The following is a 12956-nucleotide window of genomic DNA, read 5'->3' as shown; positions in this document are numbered from 1 at the left end:
AAAAAAAAAAAAAAAAAAAAAAAAAAAAAAAAAAAAAAAAAAAAAAAAAAAAAAAAAAAAAAACAGAGGCAAAGCTGTCTTAATTGCCCTCCACTCAAAAGAGAGGGAATCCTCAATCCTGATAATAAACAGTTAATTTTTGTAGTGGTCTGTCTCTTTTCATCACACCCAAAGGCCAAAGCTGCCTCAGCGTCAGTTCCCTGGGCAGGAACAGAGCACATCTCCCCACAGGCTTGATCTCTGGCTCGTGCACCCACATTTATATTTTATTTTATTTTTTCTCTCTCTGTACAGTGCCAAATGACCTCTGCCTGGAATGAGTCATCCTGCTGCCCAGTTAGTATTCATTCTCAACAGCAGATCTCTGAAATCCAGCCGAGGGTTTCTGAGTCAGGTCATTTTTTAGAGTTGTTGCACTCCCCTGTCAGAGATTTTTGTCTCATTTTCTGCAGAGAACAAAAGTTATTTCATCCATATTCTTGGATTCTCACAAAAGTTGACCATTTGGATCTCTTCCTGAATTAAGTATCCACACTTTTTATTAGTACATTGACTTTACAATAGACAAAGTTTAAATTATTTATTTAAAATTTGTTGGAAATGTTCCACTCCTCCCCCCAAAAAAAACCTCTTTTCAGAAAGTTTTAGGAATAAGAGTTCAGACTGTTTTCTGGAAGATCTAGGCCTGATTAACAAAAAACAGATCCTAAGCCTAACCGATATAACATCAGCATCACTTCTGAGGGCCACTTAAGAAAACAATTCCCTAAAATATTGCTTGGACCATTTGAATAAAATTTCTTCCATCCAAGTTTCTCCAACTACTATATAGGATGCTCTTTTTCATTTTCTAAAGGTAAGTATCATATTTCTAAATAATTAATCCTCCTTTAGTCAGTCTAAGAACTGACTAAAGGAGGATCAGCCATTTCCTTTTAGAGGAAACATATTCCTAAGTTGAGGTGAAGAAGATTTACTGTGAAGTACTCAAAAAGGCTACTCACTATGCCATCTGCAGAGCTTCGTGCCACAATTTTATTTTATTCCTCACTTTTTGCTGCAAAGCCGCAGCAGTAATTTCCACTTCTACCGATATGAGGGTGGCTGAGAAGACCGTTGACCGTTTTCATAGATACACATGTACAGATACCTGTATATGTAGTTCTTTTTCTACTTTCTGATAGCCCCCAGCACTTTGACTCATTTTGGAAATCATCTGTGCTGAAGACGATCTCTGTATCTTGTTTCTCCCCACTTGATCCTGCTAACAAGTCCTCATTCCTCACCACAATTCTTAGCCTTGATCTCTCGTGCTTCCTCCTCTTCACTTCCACTAATGAGTTCAAGTTTTGTTTTGTTTCAGCTGAGATCCCCATACTCAAAGTCTCTCTAAAATTGTTGATGTCCCACCAGCTATGCACCCTCCTTTTTGCATTAGTGGTAGTTTACTAAGCAGTAGGTAGGTACACAGGCTGTGAGGGAAAAAGGAAAACATCTTCCTGAAAAGTTCCCTTGGCTTCATCCCAGGGTAGCCTCACTGCAAAGCTGGACACAGAATAGAGTTTGAGAATGGAAGAGCACAGTCCCTCCCAGTCCCTTACTTTTCAGGGATGCAGTGGCACTGCCTGATGGTGATGGCTGCCTGAGCGCCAGTCCAGAAATAGAGTGCTGCTGGGAAGAGTGCTAGGGACTCGCCGTGTGTCTGCATGAAGCCCACATTGGTGTGGATGTGTTGGGCACAAGGCTTCAGTCATAGCAGCAGCAAGTCAGTCAGTCCATCACCGCTTCTCAACTGCAATATTCTGGGGTTTGTTTTCTAATAAAGAAGACTGACTTGTCACGCTTGTACTGTCACTGTTGTCCTTTATTGTAAAATAAGAATTCAAAAAAAAAAAAATCCAAGTGCCAATCTCAGGAATCAAAAGAATGGATATGTCAGAACCACCTCTGCATCCCATATCCCAGAAAATATGGTTTTCTCTTTGACCTTTCTCTTATCTCTCCCCCAAATTCAAAAGAGGGCATGGGAGGAAATAAAGTTCACTGGCGTATCACCTACCATTTTGTATTATCTTAGGGCAAATCTTTGCTCCCTCTAAATTGCCTGCCTCTGTGCCCATGGTATCTTGGAGGTATTAAGGTTATAGACCTATGTTTAGTGACAGCTGTTATATAGCACTGGCTTCCTCAGATCCTGCTGCTAGTCGTATGTTTTAACTTGATTGATTAATCAAAACACAGACTACTCTCAGGCTATTATTGGAACCATAAGACGCTGAAGTCCTTAGTTCCTTTGCTTTAAGAAACTCTTAAAAATTTCTGGGTTCTTTTTATTAAAGTATCTGTGGTTTCCTGTGGAACCAAATGTTTCGTATTGTTGATGAACAGAGCCTAGAGGTCATGTTCACCATGCCTAGAAGTGGTATTTGAGTTCTAAAAATGTAGACAGGATGCCTTGAGTTTGTAGAAAGTGACATGGGAGTCAAGGCTATCCTCATGGTTACAGAACAGCTGCCTCATAACTAAGATTTTCATTTTAAGATTTAAAACAATTTTCTGAGATTATTGAATCTCTTTTTAATCAGCTAAAATTCTTTTTCTAGACTTCTTTTTATGAATATGATACAGTAAGAAATTTTTTGAAAGGTAAAATTTCAAAGACTCCCCTAGAGTCCCAGCATTCTGTTTCAAAGACCTTGAGATTGATCTGCTGTTGGATGGCCCACTGACATTAGCTTTGCAGCATTCCACAAGATACACGAACTTTTCATTACCAGCCTTGAAAACTGGATTTTGAAGGGTTCTTAATTAATAGGCAACCATGTGACATCATTTCCTACATCATTATAGCCTGCTGAAGAAAACTTACTCTATCTCCTGGAGGTCCCATTGGTCCTGGTGGGCCAGGTAACCCTGGGGTTCCCTGCATAGAAAGAAACAAACCAGTGAAACACTACAACATACTTCCTGTGTGGAAGGGAATCCTCGTTATTTTCCAAAAAAATTTTTTTTTATTCCAGAGACTCTGAAAGAAACAGGAGAACAGAGCCAAGCACATTGCCAAGCATACAGTAGATGCTCAGTCAATACCTGAATTGAACAGCACCAACTTGAAGGATAAGACCAGGACAGGAAACAGAAACAAGGTAAAACACATATCCAGGCTTCTGCTTTGATACTTAACCTGGGCTCACCTTTTGAGGCACTACAAAGGGAAATTTTCAAATAACACATGGCACGGGGGAGAAAAGGCAACTTCGAGACCAACTCACTGTTCGGCCTGGAAGTCCTGGCTCTCCAGCATCACCTTTCATCCCTTGGCGACCCTAGAGTGAGCAATGGGAAAACAGTTCTCAGGCGTTTCACAGAGATTAAGTGAAAAAGGAGGACATGAGTCACTTATGAAATCTTCATCACTTCATAAATCCAGTGTAAGGGTTCAGAATGAGCACAGAAGGGTATTTTTTGAAAGGAGATGAATAAACCTTTTTTGGATTAATCCTCACTTTTTAAACTACAAATGCTGTGTTATAATTTCCACTTACGATGCTGTGGGATAATTTTATATAATTATGGGACATTATACCTACCTTAAAAGAATATAGTTTAACATGTGATATCTGTATTACTTATAAGAAAATTTTTAATAAAGTCAAATAAGTAGCAGTAATTTTTTCTACAAAGTTTTATATTATTACATATTCTATTTACATATCTGAAATAACAGTCATCATGGAATGCTATCTCAGTGACTAACCTCACTGAATTATCTGAAAAAACATTTAATTTGGCAACATGTAGAAAAGGTTCTTTAAACTCAATGTTTATCCACCATTCTCATTTAATACAGAAAGCCTTTGTGCTTACTTGCTCTCCCGGAATAGAGAGTCCATTGGGTCCCTGAGGGCCTGGAGGACCCTGGGGGCCTGGAGGACCTATGTCTCCACGAGGACCAGGGGGCCCCTAAAATACACAAAAGAGAGACAACCACAAAGTAATGTAATGCCTTTTCAGTGCTGACATTTAGTCAGACAATTGTCATCATAACCCTAAGATATCAATCATATAATATTTGCAAATATTTTAAAAATCTACATGTATGAATGCATTTATTAATGTATTTTGTTTCTTCCCTTTACTATTGAAAAGTGCAATAAATTCACAAGAGTACTTAAATTTCCGTAAAAGTCCTATAAGAAATAGATGTTTTTAAATAAAATACATTGCATATAATACACATATATTTATTTTCATAGATTTATATGAGGTTAAAAGCTCAAGATTCACTAGATTTTATTTATTTTAAGCTATTTTAAGTCCTCATTTCTCTTAGATTTGGGCTTATTTCTGGAACTAAAGTATATGTAAATTAAGCAGGGAAAGAACAGATGCTCATGGATGAGGTGCCCTATGCTGGAGCTCTTTTGCAATCTGTCTAGACGAAAAAGGCACAGCCTTGGCATCAGACAGGCCTGGGTTAGCATCCCAATCTCACCCTTTCCTAATGGGGTTATTTTATCATTAATTATATTATGACCAAAAACTACACATTATCTTCATAAAATAGTCCCCTGAGAAGCTTGAGTTGTCTTACAGAAAGCCAGTGTGGAGCTGGCAGAAGGCGCAGATGACCCCTTGTGAGCACATATGCAGTCACTCAGTGTTTTTTTCTGAGACTGGTGAAAAAAGGAGCAGCAGAAGTGCTCCCAACAGGCTCCAGCTCTCTAGCAGGTCTCTGCTCCTGTGGGATGGGGGTACCCCCTCTGCTTCCCCATGTTCCAGCCAAGCCCTTAAAGATCTTCTCCACCTTCCCCATGTGTAATTGTTACAGCTATAACATGCATCCTATGCATTTCTTCCTCTGGGTAGTCTAATCCATCATTATGACATCAGACATAAGACAGAGATAATTATATTACCTGAGGCACACTAAACCTGAGCTGACTCGCTCAAGATCACATAACCCCTCTGTGGAAATTTGAACGACCAGACTTCAACATATAGATGAAAATTTAAATGCACTCTAAAATATACTTACAATTGCCCCACTGATACCTCTTTCACCTCTGGGACCTTTAGCACCAGGCCCTCCCTAAAATACATAGAGCACATGTTAGTGTGAACATAGGAAAGTGGGAAGAAGTTGTATATAAAAAGTGCTTTGGGAAAAAGTACAATGTCCAGACAATCAATACAGCTGCTTGCAAAATATTGAAGCAAATATTTCATGTCATACAAATATGTGAGGAAAGAGAATTTCAAAACTTTGTATATTCTGAGTGTCTTATTTTTTAAATTATATTTCAAATTTCAAATTTTCACTTGAAAATCAGAGGTTTACAGGGAAAAGCAAACATTATACTACTTGTATACAATAAAAAGAAAAATTTATTGTATACAAGTAGTATAATGTTTGCTTTGTAATGTTTACTACTTGTATACAATAAAGAGAAAAATTAGCTTTGGATTTATGTGAACTACATTCCTCAGGGAAAATGATGGGCAAAAAGAAGAATATTTTAAATCTCTCAGAATGTTAGAATATATACTTAACAGGAATTCAGAAACAATTGAATGAAGAGGAAATAAATATGATAGTGGCATCCAAGAATGTTACCTCACACCTACAGGGGAAAGAAATCTCAACATCTCAAAAACATCTAAGTCACATCCAGGATATAATTTCATGATTATAAATATAAATCACTATTACTAGAAAAATAAAGAATGGTAATTTCAGTGACATTTTGATTCTTTATATGAGGAGCGTGTTTGTAATTAACCTAAAATCAGTTGACATTATTTGCTATGACCCAAGAATAGTAAATTTTGGTGTTCTGTGAATCCCTGAACTCTTCCTACGTTAACTACATATTTTCTTTAAAGAAGCCAACAAAGATTAGAGCTATCCTCAAAACTGGCCCAGATCAGATACCAGATTGACTAAGTCAAGGGGTTTCGCATTGATCAGTGAACTCTATCACTGCAATCTTCATGTTTTCCCGTGTACTTTCTTGGTCTTCCCTCCCAACCAATGAATAAATCTGGTCATGTCTTCTCACTCAAGTTATTCCAAACCCAGAGTTTATAATATCATCACATATGTAAATTATCCTCTCTATATGTTATTCTCACAATATGTCTGCTACATAAGGTGCACGTGTTCTAGGTTCTCAACAAGTTGTTCTTGGGTCAGCCTCTCAACTATGGCTTTATATCAAACACGTAAGAAGCTTTCAGGAGACATAAGGAATTTTCAGTCATGTAATTACAGATGGAAATCCAGGTTCATATCTTTAAGAGAAAAGCTTCTGAAGCCTAGCCAATATTATCATTCTTGCATAGCGGAAGAAATATGTCAAATGCCAGAATCAAACATTCTTCCCAATTTACTCAATTTCAGATGTCTAAACATAAGAAAAACATGGTCTGCAATTTAGCTTACTCTATCCTAGAAAACCTGGATGAATTGAAGCATTATTGACTCCATGCTGGCAAATAGATGATCACTCTAAAGATTTCAAAGGAAAAACCAGAGTAACTTTCTCAGTTTCCTTACCGCAGGGCCTGGAGGTCCTGGAGGTCCAATGCTGTCCAGTGTACAGGTACAAGAATTTGGAAAAGCAGGGCATTTTGCCTCATCCCTCTGAAATTTTGCAAAGAATATTTACCTTTAAATTTAGAGGAAAAAAAAGACTTCCCATCCCCACCCCCACTTACATGCATAAAGAAGTCTGTTTCCCAACTTAAAGAAATAATTTTAATTATCATTATGAATAGTCTTAAGTTGAAACTTGCTGTGCTCTTTCATGTCTTTATTTTATGCATTATGTTAGAAAACCTCACTTATAAATGTTTACAAGACCACTGAGACCACTGGTAATTTAATCCAATTTCCTCTAATATGGTCTTAGAGACCTGTTGTGTATCTCTCAAATATCAATTCCCATTCAGAAAAAAATCCAAAATTCTTTATTTTTCCTCCATTATCCATATTGTTTTGCCCCTCACTGCATTCAGGTCTCTGCTTAAATCTCCCCTTATCACTGAGGGCTGCTTCTACCTTTGCCCTGATTTGTTTTGCATCCTAGGACTTTCACTCAATAACATAGTATACATTTCATTGTTAATTATTTCTCTCCCACTGCCTTTCTCTGGAATACTCACTTTTTACTGGCTTACCACAAGCACACAGATTGCTGCCTAGCTTATAATAGGCGCTCAATAAATTTTTGCTGAATACATAATACACACTCTTCCTGTGGATGCATGTGAGTCTTTGCTTGCCAAAAGCTTCAAATCTGTCACCTACATTCAACTTTGTAACCATTACCCCCTACACAGACACTATTAAAGAAAAGCCATCATCTCAAATAGAAATACTATGGTGATTTCTACCATTTTAGAAACCTTAGTTATCCAGAAAGGTGCCGGTTTGTTCTGTAAAATACCGGTATTTTACAAGCAATAAGAGGGCTTTATAGTAAGTGGGCTTATCAAACACATTAACTTAGCAGGACTTTTCTGTTAGGGAGAATTTCCAGACACAGTCTGTGCATTCCTAGCTTGTGAGGGAGGGATCACACAGGCACTGGCCTTCTCTGTAGCAGCTGGCGAGCACCCACATGTTGCGTGTCTTTCAGCTCCATCCTGGAAATGCACCTGTGGAGTGCTTCTTCCTCTCCCAAGCACAAGGGTTTATTCCTAGGGGACCGTTAAAGCCATGACAGGATTCAATTTTGTTTTACTTACCCTAGAGGGAATATCACAGCATCTGTCTCTACTGGTCCACACTGGGCTGCAGACAATGTCAAAACTCTGGATTTGGAACTGCAAACAACCAACAAGCAACATCAGCTAAAGATGCATGAAAAAACATTTTATACTGACATTTCCACACTTTAACCACTGCCAGCTTCTCACACAGACTCTTTCAAGGGTACAAGCCATTGAGAGCAACACCATCCTTACTCCATCAGGAAAGAACATAAAAAACATACCTACGAGAAAGAGATAGAAAAGTGAAATGTGGATATGAGATTCCCACTCCTCATTTGCTTCTTTGGCTGAAATGCAATGTGTGAGTGACTTTTATTTCATTTGTTTGTTGTGTGCTTTTTTTTTTTTTTTTTTGAGACAGAGTCCTGTTCTGTTGCCCAGACTGGAGTACAGTGGTGGGATCTCAGCTCACTGCAACATCGGCCTCCCAGGTTCAAACGCTTTTCATGCCTCAACCTCCTGAGTAGCCAGGACTACAGGCGAGTGCCGCCATGCCCAGGTAATTATTTTGTATTTTTTAATAGAGATGGGGTTTCACTGTGTTGGCCAGGCATGAGCCAAGGTGCCCAGCCTTGTTTTATTTTTTAAGAGAATATCAATTTCTATAATTAAATGAATTTGAGGCCTACACACATTTAAATCAAGTTTGGTTTTGGTTTTATTTTGTTTTGAGATGGAGTCTCACTGTTGCCCAGGCTAGAGTGCAGTGGCACAATCTTGGCTCACTGCAACCTCTGCCTCCTGGGTTCAAGAGATTCTCGTGCCTCAGTTAGCTGGGATTACAGGCACTCACCACCACACCCAGCTAATTTTTGTATTTTTAGTAGAGATGGGTTCTCACCATGTTGGCCAAGCTGGTCTCAAACTCCTGACCTCAAATGATTCACCTGCCTCGGCCTCCCAAAGTGCTTGGGATTACAGGCATGAGCCACCATGCCCAGCCTAAATCAAGCTTTAAGAGCCCACCCTTATAGAAAGGTAACATTAAAGCAAATTAAAGAAACAATTCTTCACTTATTCTACAACTGATACTCTTCTTTTTAGAAATTATTACCAAGGAGTTGACCAATAACTTTTCTGATATCCTCAACTATTTCAAGACAGCATATACCTTATATCTTTCTACAGTTTAAGAATAAATCTCTTTTGATAAAACGTAAAAAGTTGTTTAGAAAATGTTATTCTTTTAAAAACCTGATGTAATTTTTTTTTTTTTTTTTTTTTTTTTTTTTTTTTTGAGATGGAGTCTCCCTCTGTAGCCCAGGCTGGAGTGCAGAGGCGTGATCTCGGCTCACTGCAACCTCCGCCTCCCAGGTCACAGTTCAAGCAATTCTCATACCTCAGCCTCCCAAGTAGCTGGGATTACAGGCACGAGCCACCATGCCCAGCTAATTTTTGTATTTTTTAGTAGAGACAGTGTTTCACCATGTTGGCCAGTCTGGTCTTGAACTCCTGACCTCATGTTCTGCCTGCCTCAGTCTTCCAAAGTGCTGGGATTACAGACGTGAGCCACCATGCCAAGCCCTGATGTAATTTTATACTTAAATATCAGATTCAATATTCAACAGAAGGTTTGAATTTCAACCAAAATGATATTACATTGGAATTAATTGTTTCTATGGTGTAGAATAAAAATTTCCCTTTTGAATTTAGAAGAAAATCCTGTCCATGGATGAAAGCTAAATTAAGTAAATAAAGTCATTTTTAAAATAATAATAGAAGCCAAACAGGTTAGCTTTGCTTTTAGAGCAATAGGTCTATTGATTGACATACATACGTACATTTATTTATTGAGACAGGGTCTCGGTTGGTCATCAGGGCTAGAGTGCAGTGATGCCATCATAGCTCTCTGCAGCTGCAAATTCCTGGGATCTATCAATCTTCCCACCTCAGCCTCTCAAGTAGCTAGGAATATAGGCACATGCTACCACACCCAGCTGATTTTTTTCTTCCTTCTTTTCTATAGAGACAGGGTCTCAATACGTTGCCTAGGCTAATCTTGAACTCATGGCCTTAAGTGATCCTCCTTCCTTGAGCTCTGAAAATGCTGGAATTACAGGCATGAGCAATGGTGCCTGGCTTTGATTGGCATTTAATGTGAACTTAATTAGCATGGTATGATGACAACTTTAGATTTAAATTTTCCCTACTAGATAGCATTGTAAATGGGGTTGGCACATTCCTGCCTCAAACCTGAGATGGTGAAAGTTGTGAGTAATGGGGTCAGCTGGCTGCCCTACTCCACTAATCCTTCCGTGACAGGCAGCCAAATAGCTCCTCTGCAAACAAGTGCAGGCTCTGGTGAGGGTCACAATTAGTGTCCCCAAATGCTTAATATTCTGATTGCACAAATCTGTATTAACAATTATCACTGAAGAACAAAATAGGAACTAAATTCTCTTTCACTGGGTGTGCTGGAAACTATTTGTGTGGTGTTCTCCAATTTGATCCTATTTCAAGATGACTACATGGTGTTCCCTGGTGCCTTGACATCTTATTTTGCTTCTAGTAGGTAAAGTATGTTATTATGTTCGGTACGTAACATATTTTCTCAATGTACTTCTTCCAGTGTTTTGATTTGACCAAGAAATTTGACAATTTAAAACTCACTGAGAAAAAATAGAATAAAAAAAACTCACTGACTTGTTTAGAAAATGCCATTTCAATCTTAACACAAGGTACCAAGAAAAAATAAAAATGCGTTACTCACTGCAGCTGATTTTCTTTCCCCTTTAAGGAGTTTTCCAAGAATTTCATAACCATCAGTTGTTATGTTTCCAGCTTCCTGGATGTCTTTTTCTACAGTTTCATAGCAGTCAACGTAAATCTTAACACTTTTTGAAGTCACTACAATATGAACCTAAAAAGATAAATTTCCATTATAAAATTTCTACACTAAAAAATTAGCTGACTCTGCATAGTTCAATTCAGATTTTTTAAAGTTTTTTTTAAATTTTAATATTTTTATTTTTTCTTTGTTTGTTTGAAGGTGACTGGCAGCAATGACTAAATTAGTCATACTGCTAATTAACCTCCAAAGGTTTGTTTAGCACATTGTTTTAAAGTTTTTTAAACTATTCTCATCCTAAATCAAGAGTCTTGCACTGAAAATACAAGAACAGTTGGCAATGTCAATGATATCATTTGCTAATAATATGAAATGAGACAAGCCATTTAACCTACATGCACATACACATGCGTAATTTCTTATTTTCCTACTGTCTGCTCTTACTGAGATGACCAGAGAGGATGTAGCAGGTAAAATGACTTTGTATACTATAAAAAGCTATCCAAATAGAGGTTAATAAATCATGTATATATTATTATAATCTCTACAAAGGAACTTCAGATGTCTTCCACTAATTTTGCTGAATTCAACTTTCAGTTTGTTGTTCCCCAATCTCAGGCAGAAATAATCTGCATACCATATATATGTATACATATGGAGGGGGAGAGAGAGAGAGAGACAGAGAGAGAGAGAGAGAGAGATCTCATACAGTAAAGAACTAGCACATTCAACTCTGGAAATAAATAGAATTCAGGATTCAAATTCCTTTTAAGGAAAGAAGTTCATATTGATTTATTTTTTCTTAGCTACTAAAGACACACAGAATGTTAACAACTCTGTTAGTATAGATAATTAATAAAATGTTTGTATTTCAACAATGAAAAGAATGGTCCTAGGTAATCCTTGACTTTATAGCTATGTTCAGAGTTTCTACTTATCACACACACAAATATTCAAGTAGGCCCTTGATGATGACTTTGAAGAGTTTGTCAGCAAATTAAAAGGAACAGAAATTCCCTTAAATGCTCACAGTCAATAAGTTTAAGAATAATTTCTAAAGTATTTTTTAAGCTAAGTATTTTTCCCACATGGAATCACCACTAACTTATGTTTATAAGTTTACTGCATCTGTGATAAATATAAATTACATATTGCTTTTATATAAAAATAATACATAGCTTACTAAAAATAAAGTTTAAATGTCCCCAGGACAATCAACTAATATTGAGTTCAAGAAGAACACCATACTAGGATACTTATTATCTAATAAGAACTAAAACTTTTTGGCTCATATATGGACAACCACAGAAGCAAACATGGACAAACCTGTGAAAAACCATAGTATCCAGAAAAATTATTTCAAAACTGTTTTAATTCATGACAAAATTATTCCAGGAACACTTGTCATTGAATTCTAACCATAGAAAAACACCATCTATAAATACATTTTGCTATAATTTATTCAGTGTGTTTTACTGCATTTTAAATACATGCATAATTACATTTCAGATTGGGCTCTTCATCTATAGATCACTGTGCCAAGTATGTAGGGTAACGTATCTATTTCCTAAACGATGTGTTGTTGGTCCCAGACCAGTAGAAAAAAATAGGGACCTTCTTGTCATTCATCTCCCTTCCCAGACTCTGACATTCTAGTTCTCTTTCTTATTATAAATGTCTTACATAAATCCACGTCATCTTTTAACAATAGAAGGAAGACACAACAAAAAGCTTTTCAAGAGAAACTCCAAGAAGCAATACTGTCTGTCATTCCTTAAACTATTTTAGTTAATCCCCTCTCCCCAAAGACCCCTCTCCCTGTCACTGTCACTAATTTCCTGCTCTTGAAATATTGTTCATTCTCACCCCAAGTTTGAAAAACTTCAATTCAGGAAGTAGATGGAAAGTGAAAGAAGAGTGCTTGAATCCTTAGCTCAGTAAAAAATGTGAACAGCTGATAGTGAAGGTGGTACATAAATGGATGGGATAAATAAGAGTGGGCTGAAGGAATGGGTGGGGTATTACTTTATACTTGTAATTTACAAGATGCTAGCTCTTAGATTAAACTGGTCCAACACACACACACACACACACACACACACACAATGGTAACTGTAGAGGTAATACGTTAATTAACTTGATTGTGGAGATCATTTCACAATGTATATGTATATCAGAACACCTCATTATACACCTTAAGTATATACAATTTTTCTATATGGAATCTCAATAAAGCTGTTTAAAAAGAAAGAATGGGGCTAAGAAAAGGAGGAGATTAGGTCCCATTTGTCTATTTTGGCTTTTGTTGCCAATGCTTTTGGTGTTTTGGTCATGAAGTCCTTGCCTACACCTACGTCCTGAATGGTTTTGCCTAGATTTTCTTCTAGGG

General features: G+C 37.3%; 1 protein-coding gene across 7 annotated transcripts in view; it reads right to left on the bottom strand.

Annotated features, from left to right (window-relative positions):
• COL12A1 (collagen type XII alpha 1 chain) overlaps positions 1 to 12956 on the bottom strand; it is a 122403-nt gene that overhangs the window by 14044 nt on the left and 95403 nt on the right. For all 7 annotated transcript variants that reach the window (XM_017524336.2, XM_017524333.2, XM_017524337.2 and 4 more), the window contains 7 exons: positions 10490 to 10639; positions 7753 to 7830; positions 6560 to 6646; positions 5039 to 5092; positions 3868 to 3963; positions 3273 to 3326; positions 2870 to 2923 (listed from right to left, as the gene is read on the bottom strand). In XM_017524336.2, coding sequence (XP_017379825.1) covers positions 2870 to 2923; positions 3273 to 3326; positions 3868 to 3963; positions 5039 to 5092; positions 6560 to 6646; positions 7753 to 7830; positions 10490 to 10639 — 573 coding nt within the window. The remainder of the gene's footprint in view (positions 1 to 2869; positions 2924 to 3272; positions 3327 to 3867; positions 3964 to 5038; positions 5093 to 6559; positions 6647 to 7752; positions 7831 to 10489; positions 10640 to 12956) is intronic.

The sequence above is a fragment of the Cebus imitator genome, unplaced genomic scaffold, assembly GCF_001604975.1.
Source record: "Cebus imitator isolate Cc_AM_T3 unplaced genomic scaffold, Cebus_imitator-1.0 Scaffold32, whole genome shotgun sequence".
In the NCBI taxonomy this organism is placed as follows: Eukaryota; Metazoa; Chordata; class Mammalia; order Primates; family Cebidae; genus Cebus; species Cebus imitator.
Note: the sequence above shows the minus strand (reverse complement) of the source record. Positions and strands in the feature narration are given on the sequence as shown.